The 25,993-nt window shown below is 34.8% G+C and overlaps 1 protein-coding gene across 2 annotated transcripts in view; it reads left to right on the forward strand.

Annotated features, from left to right (window-relative positions):
• MDGA2 (MAM domain containing glycosylphosphatidylinositol anchor 2) overlaps window positions 1–25,993 on the forward strand; it is an 830,171-nt gene that overhangs the window by 700,241 nt on the left and 103,937 nt on the right. For both annotated transcript variants that reach the window (XR_007727541.1, XM_050798601.1), the window contains exon 9: window positions 12,348–12,617. Coding sequence is in view for 1 of the 2 variants with exons in the window: in XM_050798601.1 (XP_050654558.1) it covers window positions 12,348–12,617 (270 nt within the window). In the remaining variant the exon portion in view is untranslated. The remainder of the gene's footprint in view (window positions 1–12,347; window positions 12,618–25,993) is intronic.

Here is a 25,993-nt window from a genome sequence, read left to right on the forward strand (position 1 = left end):
TTAAGTCTTTAATCCATCTTGGGTTTGTACATGGGTAAAGATGGACATCCAGTTTTCTTCTTCTGCATGTGGATATTCAGTTTTCCAGCACCATTTATTTAAAATAGTATCTTTTCCCCAGTGTATGTTCTTGGCACCTATACAGAATGTCAGTTGGCTGAAAATATGTGGATTTATTTCTGGACTCATGATTCCATTCCATTGGTCTATGCCTGTTTTTATATGAATACTATACTGTTATTGTTACCATGGCCTTGTATTATATTATATTTCGAAGTTGGGTAATATGATGCCTCTAACTTTCTTCTTTTTGCTTAGGATTGCTTTGGCTATTCTGACTCTTTTTTGGTTTCATACAAATTCTATGATTATTTTCTTTTTCTAATTCTGTGAAAAATTACATTGACATTTTTATAGGGATTGCTTTCAATCTATAGATTGCTTTGTCCAGTAGAATCATTTTAATGACATCAATTCTTCTTACTTATGAACATGGAATGTCTTTCCAGTTGTTTGTGTCCTCTTTAATTTATTTCATCAGTTCTGTAGTTGCCCTTGCAGAGATCTTTTACCTCCTTTGTTAAATTTATTCCTATTTATTTTTTGTAGCTATTGTAAGTGGGATTGTTTTCTTGATTTTTTTCTCAGCTAGTTCATTATTGGTATATAGAAACACTACTGATTTTTATGTGCTGATTTTGTATCCTGCAACATTCCTCAATTTATTTATCAAATCTAGGATATTTATTTATTTATTTTTATTTTTATTTTTATTTTTTTGAGACAGAGTCTTGCTCTGTTGACTAGGCTGCAGTGCAGTAGCATGATCTCAGCTCACTACAACCTCTGCCTCCCAGGTTCAAGCAATTCTCCTGCCTCAGCTTCCCAAGTAGCTGGGACTACAGGCATACACCACCACACCCAGCTAATTTTTTTTTGTTGTTGTTGTATTTTTAGTAGAGACAGGGTTTCACCATGTTGGCCAAGCTGGTGTTGATCCACCCACCTTGGCTTCCCAAAGTGCTGCGATTACAGGTGTGAGCCACTGCGCCCAGCCCAAATCTAGGAATTTTTAAATGAAGTCTTTATATTTTTCTAGACCTAAGATCATGTCATCAGCAAAGGGGTCACTTTGACTTCATCTTTTTCAATATAGATGCCTTTTATTTCTTTTTCTTGGCTAATTGCTCTGACTAGGACGTCCAGTACTATGTTGATGTGCTGCTGGATTCTATTTGGTAATATTTTGTTGGGAATTTTTACACCTACCTTCAGAGATTTTGGCCTGCTGTGCTGTGAGCCTGTCTCTGGAGAAGGTGGAACCACTGTCTGTGGGAGCAGCTCAGGCAGGCACCTGTGGGGCAGGTGATCTCCCCTTGTCTTGGTCCCATAACAGCCTGCAGCAGCAGCATCAGGGCGATTTGTCCTCAGGGTGTGTGAAAGTGCCCAGCCTCCCGCCTTCTACCTTGGCCAGCTGTGCCAGAGGTAGTGTTAGCCCCAGGGCAGTTCGCAGGTCTTTGAGGACTGAGCTCTCAGAATGGCACCATGTTGCACCTGCTCAGGTCTCAGAAACATGTGGGACCCAGAATGAGTTCCTTCTCGGAGCAATTCCTCTACATAATATCTAGGCAGCTTTCTGTGTTCGCCTTGAGGCCCCCAGAGAGTCAAGGGGTTTTCTCATGCTTAGGATTATTGAAGTTATTGGTGGGGTTGTGAAGTCCTGGGGGTCAGTCACTCACTCCCTGAATCTGCAGCTTCTTTCCTTTTTATAGTATTTTGAGAGAGAAGAGGAGGGATTATATTTACATTTTTTTATTACTGTATATTATAATTGTTCTATTTTATTATTAGTTATTGTTGTCCATCTCTTACTGTGCCTAATTAATAAATGAAAATTTGTCATAGGTATGTATGTATGTATAAGGAAAAAAAACAGTAAATATAGTGTTCAATACTATCTGCAAGTTCTGTCATCTGCTGGGGGTCTTGGAATGTATCCTGCATGGATAAGGGGGGACAACTGTAGTGAATACAACTCAGGGACAACCAAATAGAAAAGATGTAGTAGGGAAGGACTGATGAAGGTGAAGTACAGATCTTCCATGCTCTCTTCAGGGACACCACCCCGCCAACACTTCTATATGTTCATGGAGACAGAGGTTGTCATACATTAATTGTAGCAATTTAACTCTTTTTAATGGGCAATGGAAGAATTTAATTCACTGACCTAATACTCTAACTCCTAGATTTTCTTTTATATTGCTTTTGTAAATAATTAAGAGCACAATTTTCCTTAAATGACTTTAATCCCAACAAAGAACCAGACAACAAGTATTTGGTTGGGCATGCTTTTGACTTGGGAAGATGTGGCTCGAGAGGAAATCACTCTAATGAGTACATATTTCTCAGTGCTCCTCTAATGGTTAAATAATTAAGACTGTACTTACATGAAGTCCTCCAAATAGACAGGACTGTTTCAACTCCTCTTTCAACTGTAAGTGATTGAAGACAGCCCTATGCATATTTAACATCCATTGTCTCACACTCCCTTAAATATTTAAAAACAGGTTATATTAATATTTTTAATATTAATTTGAAGGTTTTATTTATTTCAACATCTTTTATTGTTTTTAAAATTAAAATTATTGCTTTGCCTACACTTCTGGTACTCATTGAAACTGGCAATTGTTTTTCAAGAAATAAAGGCAAAATTTTATTCATATTGTGAAAAAAGTGCATGAACTACTCTCTCATCCCCTTATTAAGAAATATACACAAATAAACATTTTCCTATAATCTGATATTTTCATGCGTTATTCTTCCCAAATAAGGTAGATATCTCTATATGGATTTGAACATTAGAACTGAGTATTTGGAAACCTTGCCGGACATCTTGAGCCAGTAGATACAAAATGAAAACGCTAAAATCATTAATTTTGGGCACGTGTTACTTAATGACTTTATTACAACTAAAATCCTTAGTTACTTTGAAAGGTCACACTTTTACCTTCAGACATTTCATATTCTACAAACACTTGTATATATTATAATATATGGGTACTACCAAAATTAATTTACATGAAGTACATTGCCATATAAACTGCAATTTGAATTTGATTTAAAATTCTGTAATATTTTTCTTTAAATTAGTAGTTTTATTGTAATACTTTGATGCTTTCCACAAAGCGTGACTTTTCTTTTAATGCCTTTGCAAGTTTGTGAATTCTAAATGATGGTGTGAGTAGGTCAACCTCTGTTTTAATTGACAACTTTATATAACCAGTAAGGCAAGATTTTCAAAGTCCTCTTTTAGGCAGAGAGCTAATTCATGAACCACTGGTAGTATTTGCAATTGGAAATAATGTGACATAGGCTGTGGAATCAGATTGCCTTGTTTGATTCCTTATTCTGCTACTTTTTAGCTGGGTGATTTTGCTTAATTTTTCTGTTCCTCTTCTCTTTTTCTTCTATAAATGGGTTATTGTTATAAAAAGATAATCTGTGTGAAGATCTTTTTTTTTTTTTTTTTTTTTTTTTGAGACAGTCTCGCTCTGTCGCCCAGGCTGGAGTGCAGTGCCTCGATCTCAGCTCACTGTAAGCTCCACCTCCCGGGTTCGTGCCATTCTCCTGCCTCAGCCTCCCGAGTAGTGGGGACTACAGGCGGCCGCCACCACGCCTGGCTAATTTTTTTGTATTTTTAATAGAGACGGGGTTTCACTGTGTTAGCCAGGATGGTCTCCATCTCCTGACCTTGTGATCCGCCCGCCTCGGCCTCCCAAAGTGCTGGGATTACTGGCGTGAGCCACCGCGCCCGGCCGTGAATATCTTAATACAGTATCTAGCATTTAGTAAATATTCAGTATCAAGAAATATAATCTTTATTTTTGTTTTTATAATCATCATCCTTTAGTATACATGTAGTGTGGTAGTTTCATAGACTTTTTAATCAGATATTTCAGTATAAGTGAAAAACTTGTATAATATAATTGAACAAAACACAGGCACCTACTTTTCTTAAGAAATCCTACTTTTTAAGCATTTCAGAATATGCTAAGTAGATTTTCTTATAATGTTCCTATATATTTCATTTCCTTCATGTTAAATATTTCATAATAACATTCTGAATAAATTTTATGCCATAAAAAAACTGATTCTATCAGAATAGTGAGCTCTAACTTTCTTTTTTTTTAACACCTGAAGCTTTCTTTCATCATGTTCAAATTTTTCACAATGTACATTTAATCATAACTGCAAAGGCCTATCCTTCTCACTGGATATTCCAAAGAATGAAATGTCAAACTATTAATAGCTAGTATGCTTAAAATGAACCTTCTATCAGGAGAAAATTTCCATTGGCAGACTTGAGTGCACTATAATGAGTGTGCTTGGTTTCGTATTATTTAGCTTTTTTGAGGTGAAGAAACTACCCTGGAATCAAAGTAGTGTGGGCAGTCTTTTAAATAAAAGACCTTTTAAGTAGCCTTTAATTTAGGGATGCTTTCCAACTCAGACTCTATTAAACTGTATGAAAATAGACTATGTTTGAAGAATTTTAAGCCAACATTATCATTCTTCCTTACTGGCCATTGAAAATTGAATGGGCTGAATCTTTCAGATGTGGACAAATGACATAGAGAGAGAGAGTCTAGAAAAACCCCCATTGCTGGTAATAATTCATTAAGTCAGATACTTTCAAAGAATTCTCACAAAAATAATCTATAAAAAAGTAAATATGCATTTGGGGATATTTTCCCATTAGGTATAATTAATTACACTGATAACTACTTCCACTTAAAAGGAAATTTCTCCTTTTATAAGAAGAAACAAAATAGCTGCAAACACATTTAGCTTTGTTAGGCAAATACAAATATAACTGGAGAGCGAAGACTGTATTCACTTAACTTATTAGCATTTGATTCTAGTATCATTAATCTTCACTCCACTTCAGTATTACATTCCAATGATCATATCTTTGATTTTGTAATCATTCCAAACTTCTCTACCTGTGAACTATTAAATTGCAACAATATCCTGTGTATTGACTGCAACATTCTGGCTCTCAGACACCTTTGTTCTCAATATATTTGCTTTTCAAGTTTTTTAGTTGTTCTAGCAAATCAATCTGTTGGTTGTCTTCCCCCATGAGTTTCCTTCTGAATTATTTCCTTCCTGAACCAACTTAGACTGTCCCTTAAACTGTGCCTTAATGTTTTGCCTCCTTGTTCTTTTGACTCCACTCATAGTGTCAGACTCGACTTTTGAAGGAGAGAAGGCATCTGTTTCAGTTATTTCTTGCTGTATAACAAACTACTCCAATACTTCAGAGCTTAAAAGAACCACATTTTATTATATCTAATCATAGTAATTCTAACCAGTGGATAGCTGATTTGGTCTCTAATGTCCAAGATGATTTCATATGTCTGGAACCTTGGTGGGGACAACTGGAAGTCTTAGCTAAACTGTGCCCTCTGCTTCTCCATATTGTCTCTGGGCCTCTTCATATGGTTTCTGCAGAGGAGAGGTTGAAGTTTTACATGGGGTTCAGAGCTTCCAGAGTGGGTACTTCAAAAGATAGGAAGTGGAACTGCCAGACACTTGTGTCCTGGTCCCAGCAATTGGCACAGCATCACTTCTGCTCTGTGTTCCAATAGTGAAAATAATCACAGAGCCCATCCAGACTTAATGAAATAAACGTAAACTCCAGGTCTTGATGGGAGGAATTTTGAAGAAAATGTATACATCTTTATTCTTTTAACACCACTCATGTATTCGTTTATTCAATGAATAATGATATATCACCAACTATAATGACAGATACTGTGATGGACACATGGGATGCAACAATGATTGGAGAATTTTAGGTCCCTTTGTAATGGAGCTTACATAAACAAGATATGAACAAATAGTGAAGATATGCAGAAAATACATGCAATAATAAATAAAAATTAACCATGGGAGAAGTTACTTTACCAACTTGTCATCAAAGATGGGCTTTCTGAAGGGGTAAAATCTGAATGATGAGAATGAGCGAGCTATTGAAAAACCAAAGGAAAGAACATCTCAGGCAGAAAGAACAAATTAGAGGTCTAAAGTCTACAAAAGTCTTGTCATGTAGAAACAAGAAGAAAACTTACGTGTTTGGGACATAGTCATCAAGACAAGAATGGTTGAGAACATGGGCAGAGCCAGAACTTGCAGGACCTTGAAGTCCTGAATAGCAAGCAGGGGTGAGTCCATAAAGTTTTTTGAACAGGAAAGTAACATGAGCTTATTTTTCTGTTAAACGCACATTTGAAAAATCTCAGAAGAATGAGAGAACAAAAGGAGTACATTGACCTATTACAAGTCCACTGCAGGGAATTTGTAGTAGTCCATGTGAGAAACAATGGTAGTGGTAGTGGATAAAGTGACAAATTTATAAGCTCCTAAAATATTTTAAGGTAGAATCAACATAAATAATTATCTTTTAAAATCATGGACAGTGTTCTTGAACAGTTATCACTCATTATTTCCACAGTTTAACCATCAATTCACATACCCCAAACCCAAATTACGTATAATACACAGTAAAACTGCTTTTACTGTATTCCTTAATGGTACTAAACTTGTCAAAGAAAAAATATATATTCTACATATCATCAGTCTTAACTTGGTTTTTGATAGCATTTGGTACTTTTGACCGCTCATATTCTCTAAAACATGCAGCTCCTTTAATTTTTGTAACACAACACTCTGGATCCCCACATCTCATTGATTGTTTATGATTATTCTCCTTTAAAAGCTTTTATTTTTCTCTAACCCCATAAGTGATTATATTCAAGAATAAAGTCCATATTTGGCATTTTACTTATTTTTTATCTGTATTCACTCTGAGCTATCTTAATAACTGTAACCTTTGGTCAGTCCTTTCTTCTGAGTTTTAGATCCATATTTTCTCTTGACAATTAGATACATGCTTCTAGGCATGTAACAGACAAAATATTATGTAAAACCTCTCCAATGTAAACAACTAAAAATTCTGGACAATATTGTAAAATTAATTTTAAAAACATTTAAAATGTTTATTTGAAAAATTACTTTGTCGAATTTAATGAAAGAAGTAAAATGAAGTTACATTTGCCTTGAGGATATTTGTTGAACATGGACAAATCTAAGCTTCAATTCTGATGGCATCTTTGGGCAAGAGGTGCAGAACTTCAAACCCAGAGTATTCACTAGGGGAGGGATCTGTTGGTGGAACTTTCTGCCAAGAAGTTGGAACTCAAAGGATTATATCTGTAGGGTAGGAGTAAAGCAGAGGTAAACCCAATCTACACATTCCCACTCCTAAGGGAGTGCAAGAAATGTGTGACTTTGAAATGAACAGGATGGGATGATGTGGTAATGCATTCTTGAAATTATAGTTGATAGTTGACCTTTATATGGATTTTTAACTCAAATTCAAGTCACTTGATAAATCAAATTAGCCTGAGGTCATGCACTTAAATGTGATCCTAGACAGTGATGTCTATAGTTGCCTGCGGACACAAATTTTCTCTGGAGAAAGAAACCATCATTTTAGTCATTGAAATATCCTATAAATATTTTTAAAGGTCAATGAATAGCATAGAATCAAATTTATCGAAAGTAATCAAGAACACACAGGACGACAGTACTTCGAAAGAAAACCAACAGAAAAACTTCCTCAAAACTTCAATTGAAATTATCAGGCAGTGGCCCGGTGCGGTGTCTCACGCCTGTAATCCCAGCATTTTGGGAGGCTGAGGTGAGTGGATCACAAGGTCAGGAGATCGAGACCATCCTGGCTAACACGATGAAACCCCATCTCTACTAAAAATAAAAAAATTAGCCGGGCATGGTGGTGGGTGCCTGTAGTACCAGCTACTCGGGAGGCTGAGGCAGGAGAATGGCGTGAACCTAGGAGGAGGAGCTTGCAGTGAGCCGAGATCGTGCCACTGCACCCCAGCCTGGGTGACAGAGTGAGACTCCGTCTCAAAAAAAAAAAAAAAAAAATTATCAGGCAGTATAAAACAATTACTTTGTTCACAAAAGTGTAAGATAAGCTTAACTACTTTTTCAGGTAGTGGAAACATACAAAAAAGTTGTATGGCAGGTGTACAAAATAACTACACAGAAAAGGAATAAATGAAGTATACATTAAGTATACATTATTGGAATTAAAAACACAATATATATTTTGCAGATTAAGTAGGATTGGAGAAAGAATTAATGAACTGAATTAGTTCAGATGAATTTATTCATAATGCAGTTCAGAAAAATCAACAAGTGGAAAATTTGAAAAGGGGTTAAAAGACATCAAAAACAGAATGAACAGGATCATCTAACGAGGATATAAAGAAGGAAATAGAGGTGTTATTTAAACAACTAATCATGAGAATTTTCCAAAATTACTTCAGATGAAAGACACCAAACTTAACAGATTTAAGAAGCCCAACAAATTTCAAACCCGTAAGTGAAAAAGAAACCCATCCCTAGGAACCGTATATTGAAACTGCAGAACAGCAATGACACAGATATTTTGAAAGTGGCTGGAGGAAAAAAAAGACATTCATGTCAAAGTGTAAGACTTTGAGTTGACCTCTTTACACCAACAAGAGCCATCTGAAGACAGTGGAATTATATAATGGTGCACTGAAAGAACAAAGCCTGACAACCTACAAAGAAAATACCTTTTAATGTTTAATGTGTGTGTGTGTATATATATGCATACACATATATGTATATATAAAACATTAAATATATATACACATACATGTATGTATATATAAAACATATTTATATGTATATATAAAATATTAAAATATATATGTATTTTAACTTATATGTACATATATGTATGTTATACATAATATGTATAATTCTATATATGTATATGTACACACAAATTCTACATATGTGTATATGTGCATATACACATATACATATGAAAAATGAAAATTATATTTCATGTACACATATATGTATATATACATATATGTATGTATATGTGTGTATGTATATAACATATACATGTATACACACACACGTAAATACATATATACATACACTTTGGGACCTTTGTTTACTTCTCCACATCACTAGTCATGGATTATTGCATGCTTATGAGTGGCTAAGTCTTGGATTTCCTCAGGAAAACATAACACTATTGCATGTGTATGGTTTCCTATAGAGAACTTCAGTCTTTGGGCATAGCATTAAGAGCTCTTGGTTTCCCAGCCCCACAAACTAAAATATATTTTTTAGAAAATCATGATCGAAGAGTTCACTAAAGATATGATAGATCTAAATGATAACTTCAGACACAAGGAGAGTGGTCACAGATGGAAAGTCTACAATGAAAGAAGGAATGAAGGGCAAATAAGCTAGCAAATATCTGGACTTTTTAAAAATACTATAGGTATACAATATTATACTATAATGTACAATAAATTTTTTTTTTTTTTTTGAGACAGAGTCTAGCTCTGTTTCCCAGGCTGGAGTGCAGTGGCGCAATCTCAGCTCACCACAACCTCTGCTTCCTGGGTTCAAGCGATTCGACTGCCTCAGCCTCCTGAGTAGCTGGGGCTACAGCCACACGCCACATGCCCGGCTAATTTTTGTATTTTTAGTAAAGACGGAGTTTCACTATGTTGGCCAGGCTGGTCTCAAAGTCCTGATCTCATGATCCGCCCTCCTCAGCCTCCCAAAGTGCTGGGAGGCTCACAGGCGTGAGCCACCACGCCCGACTATGTACAATAGACTTTTTATTAAAAAAAAGAGAATTGAAATTCATGACTCACTAACACATGTTAGAATGAGAATAAAAGGAATAAATTATCCTTAGATTATTGTTTTCTTCAGTAGTATAATAAGGGTATTGATTGATGTTTTTGGATAACTTAAGTATGCATGTTGCAAGCTTTGAGATAATAGGAATAATAGAAACAGAGTAAATAAATCTTCAAGTAGTAGCAGCAAAAAGATCAGAATGATAATGTAATCCATCCATCTAAAAGAAGGCAATAAAAAGTAGCAGAAAACAAACAGTACACAATAATAAGTTACAGTAAATTTAATACAAAAATGCAATAAAATAAAAGTACAAAATAAGTAGTTACAGTAAATGTCAATGAATAAAGTGCTAATAAGTGCTCTGGGTTAAAAAACGATTGACAGACTTTAAAAATATCCTAAAAAATAAAACATAAGCTCATGATGTTTAAAAGAGATGCTTGTAAAATTTAAAGATACTGAAAGTATAAGAATAAGAATACTTATAAAGATATTGAAAGTATAAGATAAAAAGGATGGAAAAAAATCACATGCAAATACTAACAAAATAAATGCCAATGTAACTATAATAATGTTAGACTATATATGTGTATATATATATACACACACACACACACACACACACACACATATATAGATATCGCATTGCTGGAGACAAAAGAGACCATAGTGATAAAATATTCAATATTCAACTCATGGACAACATAAACCAGTTCTAAATTCATATCTACCTAATAGCATAGCCTCAAAACAGGTCAAGCAAAACGGAGGCAGAACTACAAGGAGAATTTTTAAATTAGGTATCTAAAACTTATAACTTTTTTTAGAGGAGTTTAACATACTCTTCTGAATTAATTCAACTGGAATAAGTAGGCAAAAAATAAATAAATAAACAACTATATGGATGATTTGGACAACTCCTCGATATTAGACTCGGCCCAATAGATACATATCACACTTCAAAAGTGCAGACTATTCCTTCTTAGCGAGCACACCAAGAACAGAAATCTTCTGTATATTGTGTCATACAGCAAGTGTTAACAAATTCAGAGGATTGAAAACGTGGACTATTTTATCTGACTACAGTTCAGTTAAGCAAAAAATCAAAAGCAAAGAGAAAATAAAATGTTACACATATATTTGGAAATGAAGAAACACTGCTTCTGGATGTGTGATTGACAGATGCATAAAATTGACACATTAAACATACATCGATCTACCTCTCCTTTTCCTCGCTGTCTTCATGACTGGCGCTATTATCCCCTTCATTGCCTAAGGCATCATTTTTGGTCCCACTGACCTCACCTTGGTTCAGACTTTCACCAGTGATTTAATTTTTTTGCAACTCGTCTCTTCCCTCTGTGGTTTCTGCTTTTCCTATCTACCACAATATTTTTCCTAAAAAAAAAAAAAAAAATTAATTTGATCATATAAATCCTTTATTTAAAAATTTTAGAAGATCTCCTCAATACCAAGAAAATGCATTCCTTGAATAGAGTCTCTTTCTTTTCATCTTTATTTCCCACCAAGCGCTTATGGTCTTCTTTTGTGCATCAGCTATGCTAATCCATCTGCATTTCTCTGAACATCCCTTCCTCTTCAGATTTTGTACCTTTGAATATACACATCTCTCTACCTGGAATACTTTCTCTTACTGCTTACTCACCTGACCATTCCCTGTACATTCTTGAAGACACAACTGAGTATCATTTTTGTAACATATTTGCCTGGTCAACTCTCATACTGTCATTCAATTCTTATTTACTTTGCACTGTAGAATAATTTTTCATACAGTTTTGTAAATTAGCTTTTTAAATAGCTGCCTTCGGTATCAGACCATGAAGTGAATGAAGGGAGGAATCTTTTCATTTTACATTAAAAAAGGAATTCTTACCACTTTTAAACAAAGGGGGCCGGGCGCGGTGGCTCAAGCCTGTAATCCCAGCACTTTGGGAGGCCGAGGCGGGCGGATCACAAGGTTAGCAGGAGATCGAGACCACAGTGAAACCCCGTCTCTACTAAAAATACAAAAAATTACAGCCGGGCCGGGTGGGCGGGCGCCTGTAGTCCTAGCTACTCAGGAGGCTGAGGCAGGAAATGGCGTGAACCCAGGAGGCGGAGCTTGCAGTGAGCCGAGATCGCGCCACTGCACTCCAGCCTGGGCAACAGCGTCAGACTCCGTCTCAAAAAAAAAAAAAAAAACAAAAACAAAGGGCCCCAAACAAAAAAGAAAAGAGGAGAATATTGATAATATTAGAATTAATAGGTAAGTTTAAAAATATTTGCTGAAAGAGGTAAGAAGGATCAGTCAGCTCTAGTAGTTTCACCTGCAAATGCATTTGTAAAGCAAGGAGACTCATTTACTTCCTACCCTCAGGAAATCACATTTCCCAACCCAAGCTAAAATTTCTGGGCTTAAATGTGTTCTTCATTCACTTCTCACACTCCTCCTCTATTGCTGCATGTGTTATTAAAAATGGCTTCTTCTAATAAGAGTAGCTTTTGGCGTATTGCAAGTCACATCTTTCATCTGTTTTTACATATCTTTTCTACAGATCCCCCTGCAGTGGAACCAGCATTCTTGGAAATCCGGCAAGGACAGGATCGAAGTGTCACTATGAGCTGCAGAGTACTGAGAGCCTATCCAATACGGGTGCTGACCTACGAGTGGCGCTTGGGCAATAAATTATTAAGGACGGGTCAATTTGACTCTCAGGAATACACAGAGTACCCTGTGAAGAGTCTTTCCAATGAAAACTATGGAGTTTATAACTGTAGCATCATAAATGAAGCTGGAGCTGGGAGATGCAGCTTTCTTGTAACAGGTAGGATTCCAGATATTTTCTTTTTATATGTTTTGTTTTTTTAGACCAAGAGAGTTTAGAGCTATGCCAATATAAGAATGAAAACACTTTGTAAATCAACGGAGCATAGAACAGCTTGACTACTCAAGTTAGAGCTTCTACACATTTATTTTTAAGTCAAATTTATTTTAATAGTATAAAGGGTGCACGGGTCTACAAAATTACATAGAAGTTTATCTGAATTTTAGTAGAGTTAGTGAGGAGGAGGTAGGTTATTGTATTAGTCAATTCTCACACTGCTATAAAGAACTACCTGAGACTGAGTAATTTATGGAGAAAAGAGGTTTAACTGACTCACAGTTCTGCCAGCTGAACGGGAAGCATGACTTGGAAGCCTCAGGAAACTTACAATCATGGCAGAAGGCAAAGGCGAAGCAAGGACCTACTTCACATGGTGGCAGGAAAGAGAGAGAGAGAGTGAAGGGGGAAGTGTCACACACTTTTAAACCATCAGACCTCATGGGAACTCACTTACCATCATGAGAACAGCAAGGGGGAAATCCACCCCCATGATCCAATCACCTCCCACCAGGGCCCTCCCCTGACATGTGGGGATTGCAATGCCACATGAGATTTAGGTGGGGACACAGAGCTAAGCCATATCAGTTATTTAGAGTATTTCAGTAATAATGAGACATACTGTGGTGTTGGCTGGCTTTAATTAGATCAAGTTGCAAATTTTTTTTTTTCTTTTCAAATCTCATGTGAATAAATAATTGCTCTGGTTTTCTTATTACCAGAATTTTTTTCTTTTGTTTATTTGCTTATTTATGTATGTATTTATTTACTACCTCTCAATATATGGTAACTTTCAATTTTGTCTTTGACTGGCCATATGTTTACAAATATTCCAAGAAAAAGCAGTAGAGTTGTATCTGACAGATAGTAAATTAGGGAGAAGTATTGACTTTTGATGTCATTGTCTTTTAAACATTCCCTCTGTATTATGACTTATGTAATTATTTACATTGTTTTTATAATCTATATACTGCACATTATTTTTGAGTGACAAATTAGGAATGCATTAAAAGAAAATACTCCTCATTTTTTTTTTGTCATAGGTAGTTAGTTGTAATAGTTGAAATGTTCATGGTAGTAAAAAAAGAAACTGGACATTGTGTATTATCTAAAAAGAAGTCATAAAAGTGATTAAAATGTTCCAAACTTAAAACTTATTAATAGCATAAATTATAAGTGATAATTTCTAACTTGTGAGGGAACTTTCTAATTATGAACTGCCTTTAGCCATTTTTGCTTTCTGAAATGTAATATTAGCTAGTCTAATCTAGGAAAGCATATCAGATGTCTGGATGAAACTTTGAAACACCAATTAGTTCATCTACTAAAGCATATCAGGATTAGTATTCCTTATGAATTTCTCATAACTCAAAATTTTGAATCTAACATAAGAGAGCCATGGAATAGAAGTATACAAAGATCCATATATTTTTAATGCACAAAACAAATCTTTCAAGATAATGCTGTTTATTTCTGAGACTCAAATTAACTAAAAACATTTTAAATTTTATTTTTTACAATTATTTTACTCTTCCACTTACCATGAATTTTGTATAGTCATCCCAAAGTAGACTTGATCTAACTATACACCAAAATGTATAGAATCAAACTAAAAGGCAATGACATCTATACCTGTATTAACTCACAGGAAATCTTAAAAGATTATTCCTCTTTTCTTTCTTCTTTTAAAATTCTATGTTTATGATGTATGTTAAAGTAAGGGGCTAAAAGAATAGAGTTGTGTTCACTTAGATGTCAGAAGAGGTGTGAGAATATTTTCCTGCTAGGAAAAAGAAGAAAGTAAGCCAAGGTATTTTGGAAACTGTGATGAGCCTAGCTTGTAGTATACTATCTATGTTAAAGATAATTAACTATAATACTAAAAAATACTTTGCATTTGTATACATTTTATGTATTCATATTTTAATGGTGAAGTCACAGCAGTTTTATGTGGTTTAAGTGAGCTTCATGAGCTTTAGTAGAAACCCAGATGCCATTTTTCATCTTCTACGATGGGCTATGTTTTACAAGTTCTAAAGGTTAATGTAGCATATTGATTTATTAGAATAAGCCCATTTGTAAATTTGAAATTCCAAGTATTACCTATATTACTTATATATTAATATGTAGACATAAATATTTCCATTTTAATAGTTCTGTAATATTACAGCACAGGATTTAACTGGAGTATGCATTTCAGTTTATCAAAGATTCAAAATGTCTCAATATTTAACTCTGGAAAAACATATTCTTCAATACTTCAAAATATCTGGGCTTATTTTTTCATGGCATGACTGAATATCATTCTATGTTATACCCCATTATGTCCCATCACATTGCTTGATCTAGAAAAGAAAACCAGTAACTCTAGAGTGATTAAATAGATGAAGGATGAACAAAAGAATTAATGATTCAATGAAAGAAAATTTCTGAAAATAATTTTTAAATGAGAAAGAAAGTGAATACAGAGAGAGTAAAAGGATGGCTTAAGTTGAAAATAAATCATATATATTTTAGAAAGCTAGCTAGTGCCCTCCGAAAAAGGTAAGTCTATGTCCTAATCCCTGGGAACTGTGGATATTAACTTACAAGGCAACATATGTAATTAAGTTAAGGATTTTGAGAGGAGGAGCTTATCTTGAATTATCTGGGTGGGTCTCAAATGCAATAACATGTATTCTTATAAGAGAGAGGCAGGGGGAGTTTTAAGAGAGAAGAGGAGGCAATGTGAGTATGCAGTAATGCAACCACAATCTGAAGAACCCCTGGAGCCACCAGAAGCTGTAAGAGGCAAGGAATATATTCTCCCCTAGAGTCTCTACAGAAGTAGGAAGTAGGGTCCTGCCAGGACCTTGGTTTCAGACTTGGCCTTCAGAATTGGGAGAAGATAGTTTTTGTTTGTTTGTTTGTTTAAGCCGTCCAGTTTGTGGCTGTTTGTTATGGCAGTCTTAGATAACAAATACACATTACAACTCACTATTTCAAAGAACCCCTCTCTTAAAAATTATACGTGATGAATAGAACAGTTTTGTCAACTGTCCTCAGCTTTATCACACTAAGCAGGCTAGACCCTGGAGACATGGGTGCACGTGTCTTACATCTCAGCAAAGTTGTAAGAAGGGGTTGCTTTTGCCACCTAAAAGGCCAGCTGGAACAAGCGTACAACTGCAAGAGGCAGTCAGTGCGGAAAATCAACCTGGGAGGTCTCAGGTCATCTACATCAGTAGATTGTGTAGGTTTAAGCTACACATTGGCTTAAACCAACCACAAGGGATGCTTCAACATTGAAATGTTATGCCCATTACATAATATAGCAGAGAAAAGATGTTTCCAGCAGCTTGATTATGTAAGAAACCAGATGACAGAATCTACTGGTAGATTCTGTTGACAACACCACAGATTAATGAAGATGCACTTTTATTCTTTTTTTGAACATGAAGACCCAGGTAATCTGCAGCCAAATGCAGTGTTTATTTGTAAAGTTTTAAATTATCTGTGCCTTTCAAATTGTTCTAATTGATATTCCTAAATATTTAGCAATCAAGATGTTTGCTCTAAGCTATTCTAATTATGTTCCCACTAACTACACTTTCTTCATATTTCTTCACTTTAACAGACTTGCTTCTGACATTATGTTTTTATTGAAATGTTTATGGGTGTCAGGAGACTAAGATTTCTTGACAAGTCAGGCAAGGCAATAAATAATGTGAAAAAAGTATAATTTTTATATTAGCTTTTTTGTCTAGTTGCTTAAATGCAATAGTCTAAACATATGCATTTATTACATGGTTTTTTTTTTTTTTTTTTTTTTTTTTTTTTTTTTTTTGTGAGACCGAGTCTCGCTCTGTCGCCCAGGCTGGAGTGCAGTGGCCGGATCTCAGCTCACTGCAAGCTCCGCCTCCCGGGTTCCCGCCATTCTCCTGCCTCAGCCTCCCGAGCAGCTGGGACTACAGGTGCCCACCACCTTGCCCAGCTAGTTTTTTGTATTTTTTAGTAGAGACGGGGTTTCACTGTGTTAGCCAGGATGGTCTCGATCTCCTGACCTCGTGATCCGCCTGTCTCGGCCTCCCAAAGTGCTGGAATTACAGGCTTGAGCCACCGCGCCCGGCCTATTACATGGTTTTAGATAAAAGAAAATAAGAGCAAAATAAAATGGTAATCGATGTTCCCTATATAATCCAGGAGATAAAAGTAGAATGCCCTTCTAACTTCCAGAAAGTGCATGTATACAGTTATATATACTTAAACTTGTAAAACATTTAGGAATTTTATCAATGGAGACATTTTAAGATTCTTTTAAATGAAAGATACTAAAGGAGTGTTTTTTTTTTTTTTTAAGGTAACAGTGTATATATATAATAGATTTTTTATTGCATAGCCATAAATTATAATTGAATATAAAACCACCAGTATGTACTCTCAACTGAGTTGTTTTTTACAATCAGGAATGTATTTAACAAGTATTTCCTGTCTACTTACTAAGTGTGAGGTACAAGATTAAACATCAAAAAGAGAACAATAAAAACTTTCTCTGAAAAACTTTGCCAGTTTTACATGTGCATAGCATCTTGAAGTAATTTTGTTTTTGTATCTATTGCACTTCTTAAGCCTTATATTCTCTTCTGGGACATTGCAGTTTCCTTTTATCTGATCTCTGAAATTTTCATATTGTTGGGCTTTATTTTCCTTGAAAACCTAGCTTAGCTTAAGTGAGAAAGGTTGATTCTGTTCATTGCCTATAGGATGATATGCAAATTCTTCACTGTCATAATTCTTCAAAGCACTCATTAATATCTCAAATAAAATATGTAGCATAATCTCTACTTCAGTTCTACCAGTTATTCCAAATTCAATTCAAATGTGACTATGCTGCTTCTCCCAAATCATCACACATTTGTAGGACTCTGTCTTTCTTCACATATTTCTTTATTCTGAAATACTAGCCTTTTGTGTATCTCTATGCTACAGTTATAGTGACTTTTGCATATGACTTTGCCAGGGTTATGTCGATCATTGTTCTTCAACCAAATACACAGGTGCAGGCTGTGATAAAATTTTATGATTCACAAATTCATGATTACTGCTGTAACTGCTTCTCTCTGAACGTGTAAATAAACTCCAAATAACCAGGATTTAAACATGGCTTAACCATTATTTAAACAGTCTAGAAAATTATTTCACTCAGGTTGTGATGTATCATTTCAGAAAGTAACACGATGATTCTGCTCCACAAAGTCCTTGGGAATTCAGGCTTCTTCCATCTTAATCCTCAACCACCGTCAATAAATGGTACATCTTATAACTCTGACTACTTAAATTGCAGCTATTAATTCCACATTTCCTCCAAAAGTGAAGCATGCTTCTTCTTTTTGAGGACACTTCCCAATAATTTTACACATTTTTTTCTGGTTGGATATTGAAAATAATCATATTTCTTCACTGTCAATTAATGTTGTGGGCATATATTTTATTTTAAGAAGATTAAATTGCATTATATATATACACATGTATGTGTGTATATATATGTGCATATATATATGTGTATATATATGCGCATATATGTGTGTATATATACATATATATACTATATGTGTGTGTGTGTGTATATATATGTTGCCTTTATTGAAAATAGTACAATGAAATTAAAATGAGATTGCCAAGGAGAATCCTTGAACTATAGTTTTATTTGTGTAAACCTTGCACCAACACTATTATACCCCTTTTTCAGAGCCATGAACATTTAGAGTCTCAGAATAATTTCAAAAGATAGATGATAAGAGGTTTGATTAGTGACTCAAGATATTTTAATGCTAAACATAATAAAATTGATGGTGCTGTGTTGGTTATTATTTCTGCATAAAGAATTACTACAGAGTCAAAAGCTTTAAATAACATATTTATTGTCTCACGGTTTCTATATGTCAGGATTCCAAGCATGGCTTAGGTAGGTCCTCTGTTCTGGGTCTCACAAGGCTGCAATCAGACTGTTGGTTGGGCTGTGTTCTTGTATAGAGGCTCAGCTGGGGAAAAATACCTTCCAAGCTTATTCACATTACAGAAAGAATTAATTTCCTTGTGTTGTATGATAGAGGCCCTGGCATTTGCTGGCTATTTGCTGGACCTACCCTGAGACCCTAGAATATGCCTGCAGGTCCTAGAAGCTGCCCTCAATAGTTTGTCCCATGGGCTTCTCAAAAATGGCTGCTTATTTCAAACCCACAAGAAGAATCTCTAGCTCCAGTCTGCTAAACTGGAATCTTATGTACATAATACAATCACAGAAGTGACATTCTGTCACAGTTTTTAGATTCTATTAATCAGAAAGAAGTCACGGTTTTTCCCAGACACTGAAGGAATTATGCAAAGATATGAAAAACAGGAGACAGGAATCACTGGGAGTCATCTTAGGGTCTTTCTGCCACAAGTACCAGCATTTCCTGCCACTGGGAGTCCTTTTTGAACATAGCCTACATAGGAATGAAACTGCTATATCTATTGAAATATTAACTAAAGAAATCCTTCAGAGTTTAATCCCTTTCCTTAATCCTGCCAAATAGGGTTTTACAAAGCAAAATTTTGCCTGTAACTGCTACTCTAACCTTTAGTTTGGAAATATTTGAGCTAGGATTTCACATCCTGTGTTTTCCTTTTGGCATATGACAATATTCATATTGACATATTGAAACTACCAATTTCTCCATGTTCAGTATGAAGAATTTCAAAATGACTGAGGATTTTAATATCACCTAAAACAAGATGTTGGAGGAATCTAGCATTTCTTATTCCTGAAGAATAAGTGAGAAGAAACAGCTACTAAAGGAGATTTGACTACACATCAAAACTAAAGTGTTTTATCTTTTTCCTTTCTAATTTTGGATTGAATTAATAGTGACCAGATAGAAAATATATTTTAGTCTCTGGCAGTGTTTGTATTTATTTATTTATTTATTTATTTATTTATTTATTTATTGCTATTCAGCTAGATATTTCTTTCTTAATAATGTCTAAAAATGAGCAAAATAATATTGTTGAAAAATCATTAATAACTATCAGAAGTAGTCTAAATATACTTTGAAAATGAAAAATAATTGCCAGTAAAATTGCCTGTGATAACTCTAAAAGACAAGAAATTTCAGTGTCAAATCAAAGTTTCTCAAGGCCAGAATTTTGCTAAATTTATTAGAATTTTATTTATGATGATAACAGGTGGACTAGTGGATCCCAATATTTTAGCCAGCTTATGAGTTGCAGTTGTATTGCAAAATAACCTTAAGTAGAAAATTATAATATATCCTAACCATTCCATGTACAGCCTTCTGTAGTGTACTGAGTGATTCCACACATACCCTTATCATCTCCAACAACCCTACTACATATGCAGAAGAGATGCTATCACCCTCCTTTGACAGATAAACTAACAGAGGTCCAGGAAGCCAAGAATAACATAGTTCAAACTCTTTTTGACACATGTCAGTGACTCTTTTATTAGTGATGATAAAGGAATATTTGAATAATCAAGCCAGATAAAATATAAGAGAGTCCATGCAAAACTGGAAAATTAGGGATAAAAATGTAAGTATCACTTAACGAAGTTAATGCTGTCACTTATTACTAAAATATATACCTTAATATTTGACTTAAATTCATATAATGTTTTTAAAAATTTATTTTTCTCCAGTAAACGTATGACGAGGTATTTATATTTCATATTATACTTAAATAAAAACTTCAATTAAAATTTTTGTTATTTGTACAGCAGTTTGATGGCTCCTTAATTTATTTGCATTACTCATTTTCTTCATTATAAAATCATGTAATTTCTTCAATAAAAGATTCAGAGCAATATTACTATCAAAAATCTACTATTGGACCCTCTTAAAACTAAAGCATTGCAATGCTAAAGATCAATTTAAAGCGCAACTACCATTCAACCCCGCAGTCCCACTGCTGAGTATCTACCCAAAGGAAAAGAAATCATTATATAAAAAAGATACCTCAACTTGTATGTTTATCACAGCACTATTTACAATAGCAAAGTCATGGAATCCAACTAAGTATCAATTAATAGGTGACTTGATTAAAAAATGTGTTATATATATATGAGGAATACTATATAGCCATAAAAATTAATGAAATCATGTCCTTTGCAGCAACATGGATGAAGCTGGAGGCCATTATTCTAAGTGAAATAACTGAGAAACAGAAAATCAAATACCAATGTTCTCATCTATAAATGGGACCTAAACGATGGATACACATGGACATAAAGATGGAAATAATAGACTTTGGGGATCCCAAAATGAGAGAAGAGAAAGGGAGGTGAGGGTTAAACAATTACACATTGGGAAACATTTCAATGCTCACTATTTGAATGATGGGTACACTAGAAGGCAATTTTACATGGGTATATTATGCAATATACCCATGTAAAAAGCTACACATATGCCCCAAAAATCTTTAAAAAAAAAAAAAAGAAATCACAGTATCAAATTACAACATGGAGAAAATTACGTGAACTCCTCTAGTCCACATGGAACTCTTGTGGATAATCTGTTGTGGGTACAGCTGTCTTTTATTCTTGGTCAGTATGTAAAGAAAGTTCTCCCATGAATGAAAGATTTTAACATCTTCTAACAGATTAGCTCTGTACAAGCGATGTAATTCTTTGTGGTCTTGCTTCCTCTATCTGTCGAATGGGAGATGATAAATCTGCTTCCCATGACTCACATAATTTTAGGATTATCTGATAAGCTAATCAATGTGAGTGTTTTAAAAACAAAGCAATATGATCATATAAACGTAAGATGAGAAGATTTCCAGATTTAGCCATAGGTAAGCTACTTTCTCTCTGAGTAACACAACAATTAAAAATGCCCCTCCAAAAAGGCAGAGATGGGGAGGATGACTGATTTCAGAGATAAAGTAAGTAATCAATGCACAACTGAGCTTTGGTTGGAAGAGAAGTGTGGTAAGATTATTAGGCTGGAGCCAATGAGGCCAGTGACAATATTTTGTGGCTAGTCTGAGAGAGAACTTTGCATTTTAGGTGAGCTTTTTCTGCTCTGTGTATTATTCTGGATGGCTTATTGCCTGACATTACCAAGGAGCAGAAAAGCAGCAATTCTAACTTGAAATATTAGGAGAAAAATTGAGAGAGAACAAGAGCTGGAATGGACAGTGTCTAGAAATGAGGGCAGCCAGAGTGGTTGGCTCTCAGAGTTTCTACTGTTCTTCCTCTCCTCACATCTCCATTCACACTGCCTCAAGCTAGACCACACCCAAGAGGCAGGCCAACCTAAGATAACAGCAGGGCCTGGACCTAGAGTATTTTAAACTGGGAGAACTGGAGGGAGAAAACTGAAGAGTAGAGGGAAGAGAAGATAGAAATGGTAAAAATGATACTGCAACCAGATCTCTCCATCCTGAAGCACTCCTTCTCTTTACCTAAGGAACACAAGCAAGAGCCTAGGTCATCCTTACTCTCATAGATGGTACAAGGCAATTAGGGCTCTCACAGGAATAAAATCTGCAAAATCCGGAGCAAAACAATTATGAAAGAAAGAAGACAAATGGAATAATCTATTCCACATTAGGTAGCAGTATTAAGAAACAGAAAGTAAGAGTTTTAAATACATAAAATTTCATCCTCAAAGAAAGCAGGAAGGATATAAAAAACATGAAGAAGAAAAAAGAGCATTGCAGAAAAGAAATTGATGACAATGGGTATACAAATATAACAGTTGATAGAAATAACTACATTACTAGACTAAATTGCAGAATAGGGACAAGGCAGGAATAAGTAGTTTGAAAGATATCATAGAGGAACTCTCCCAGCAGGGGACACAAAGATAAGTCAAGTGTTAAGAGATGTGAAGGAAAAAGAATAAATATCTGCTTAGCAGGAAACCCATAAGGAAGTAAAAGACCAAATGCAGAAATAAAATTAAATTTTAAAAAAAAAATAACAGATATTTTTTAAATTAGAAAGTAAAAAGCACTAGTGTATTAGTCCGTTTTCACACTCCTGATAAAGACATACCCGAGACTGAGACATTTACAAAAGAAAGAGGTTTCATTGGACTTACAGCTCTATGTAGCTGGGGAAGCCTCACAATCATGGTGGAAGGCAAGGAGGAGCAAGTCATGTCTTACTTAGATGGATGGCAGCAGGCAAAGAGAGAGAGGGAGCTTGTGCAGGGGAACTCCTCTTTTTTAAAACCATCAGATCTCATGAGACTTATTCACTATCAGGAAAACAGCATGGGAAAGACTTGCCCCATGTTTCAGTTACCTCCCACCTGGTGCCTCCCACAACATGTGGGAATTCAAAATTAGATTTGGGTGGGGACACAGCCAAACCATGTTGGCTAGACCTCTGAGTGATGTGGCTCATGGAATGACAGTAGCAATAGATTGGGAGAAAAATTTACATGCTCTGATAAATTTAAATGAATTTTAAAATATCAAGTACAAAAATGTTTAAAAAGCTATTTATAGAGATAAAGTAGATCATTTATACAGGATTTAGAATTATATAGACATTAAACTTCATGCAACTTGACATGCAGAGAGATAATGAAGTTATGTTTTCAAAATATTAAAGATAAAATACATTGAAAAAGAATTTTGCATGCAAATAAGTGTACATTTAATTGTGAGGACATGATAAAAATACTCCTATTCTAAAAGTTGATCTTACAAAGATTATTTTTAAAAAAATTCTTGATTGTTGGAATTAAGCAAGAAAGAGATGAATCTGGGGGAAAAGAATGGAATATGAGAAAGAAGAAAGGATGAGTAAAGACCTAATCAAGTCCGTTTTTTGTAAATAAGTAATGCTTAAAATATTTTATTCATAATAATTCAGTATTAAGACTGGAGTCGATGCCAATATAACGTAAGGGGACAGGTCTTATGAGGACATAAGGGGAAGGACCTGGCATCCTTCTTCTGACCTGTCAGTCATGGTAGGGAGTTATTGACACTAAAAAATCAGTGTTTCACTCTATTGTCAGTTTTCTCTGGGCCTATGGTGTAAGTGAGGTGACTGGAGGAACTTAGGGATAAAAGAGAAAATTCTAGTTTTGGAATCCTCTTCTCTGGCCTTGGTATGACTAGCCTTTTCTTGTTCTACAAGTCTTAATATATGTCATCTCTCAGAGATTGTCTTCAGAATATTGTCAAACCCAGAAATTATGTAACTGTTTGTTGACTACATCCACATCATAATGTATGTTCCATAGGAGCAAACATCAGTCCATTTATTGAATGAATATTTCAGGCCATTAAGATTTCTCTTAACAAGCACTTATTCCTGCTTGTTAGCCTTTCATTTACTGCTATATTGGCAACACAACTCCAGTGCAATATTAGTTCACAAGCAAATGCATTAATTCGTTTCGAAGTACAGAAACCTTTGAAAATGTCTTTTTTTTTTTTTTGCAGGCACGTTAATAGATTGTCTTGTGAGTAAACAAGGGAGAATATACCAAGTTTCAATAATTATCATATAAATTGGCAATATAGCTGTAAAATCAAACAATAAGGTTATATCATATTGAGCTCACTGCCTACAATCTCCCCTCCAATATCTGTAGGAATTCCTTATACATAGAGCACTACCAGTGAATATTTGTTCAATGAGTGAAGCTATAGGAAGAGAAGGAAAATTTAGAAGTTTAGATCTCATACCTGAATTTTTATTTAGATTAAATTAAAACATCATTTATAGTTTTAAAGATTTTTGTCCACTTTTTGACTCAGTTTATCTGTGTTATAGCATATTTTTTTCTTTATTCTAATTTTCTTTGACTTCTAATTTAAGCAACATTATCTACTTAACCATATGTGTTAAGCATGTCTTTAAAATACATGCATTTATACAACTCATGTCTTCGTTAAAAGCTTTTGAATACTGTGTTGTAGCTTTACTAAAATCTTGAAAGTTATCTGGAAAATACTAATGGAGCCAGCCTTTCTACTACAAACAACCATAACATCGGGCAAACTACATGAGGTTACAATTTTAAGGAATAAAAACAGACAGTGCAAGACTGCATTTCCTGTGAGAGGGAAACCAATGAATTGAGCCCCATGATTATTCTAGCTCTCCATTTTGGGGAATTTGCTATATATAAACATAGCAAGGTAGAGTCCGAGCAGAGCATGAATTTCTGGCTAAGCTAAAGAAACATGTATTAAAACTCAAAGCAGCAAAAGCATCTATCCGCAGGACAAAATGTATAGTTAAAAAACTCTGTAGAAGAAGGGTCATAGGGGTTAGTGTGGATCCTTACCACAGGACTAGACTCTACAAGGATGAGGTGATTTACCATTTTCTTCTCTATGGGATTTTTGCAAGCAGAAAATTGATAATAGAGTTCTAGCAATGCTAAAGGAAGCCGGAATTTCAGCTCATCAGGATAGATTTTACCTCCTTAAATTCTAAACTACTCCAAAAGGATTAAGTCAGAGCAATAAAAACCATGTCAGAGTAAAGACTTACTCTAGGTACTCCATAACAAAAACGAATACCAAGCTCTGCTAAAATTTAGAGGGAGGTAGAATTTCACAGTGAGTCCCACCAAGTTAGAAGAGCTTAGGAACATCCTTGGATTTCCACAGATTTCATCACTTTTTACATTTAATGAAATGTAAAAAAGCTGGCAAACAAAGGTTCAAAAGGGACAGCAGGTAATTGAACTGTCTACTAAACTAAAACTTGACACTCTTTACAGGGTGAAAGAGAGCACAGACCAGTTATTTATAATATATTATTCATGATGTTCATTAAACAATAAAAATTACCTGACATGCAAAGAAAAGAGGAAAATGTTACTTATGGTCCAGAATAATAGTAGTTTATTAAAAACTAACCTTAAGGTAGATCAGATGTTGGATGTAGCAAACAGCTTCAGGTAGCTATTATAAATATTTTCAAAGTATTATGGGAAAATATGTTCAAATAATTAAAGAAAAATGCAGATTTTATGAGCAAATGAATAAGAAATTTTAGCATACAGAAAACCCTAAAAAAGAACTAGATGCAAATTGAACAACTAAAACTCAAAAAAATTGAAATGAAAAATTCTATGGGTGGGCTTAATAGTATATTGGAAAAGGCAAGAGGACTGGTAAAATTGAAAACAAATTGAAAGAGCTGATCCAACCTGGTAGATTAAAAAAAAAAAATAGAGGGATTGAAGAATAAAGAGAAGAGACCTAAAAACATGGGGCACAATGTAAAACAGTTGAAAACAAGTGCACTTGAAGTTCTAAAATAGAGTGAGAATGGGGCAGAAAAAATGGCTGAAGTTTTC

Source organism: Macaca thibetana, chromosome 7 (genome assembly GCF_024542745.1).
Source record: "Macaca thibetana thibetana isolate TM-01 chromosome 7, ASM2454274v1, whole genome shotgun sequence".
Lineage (NCBI taxonomy): Eukaryota > Metazoa > Chordata > Mammalia > Primates > Cercopithecidae > Macaca > Macaca thibetana.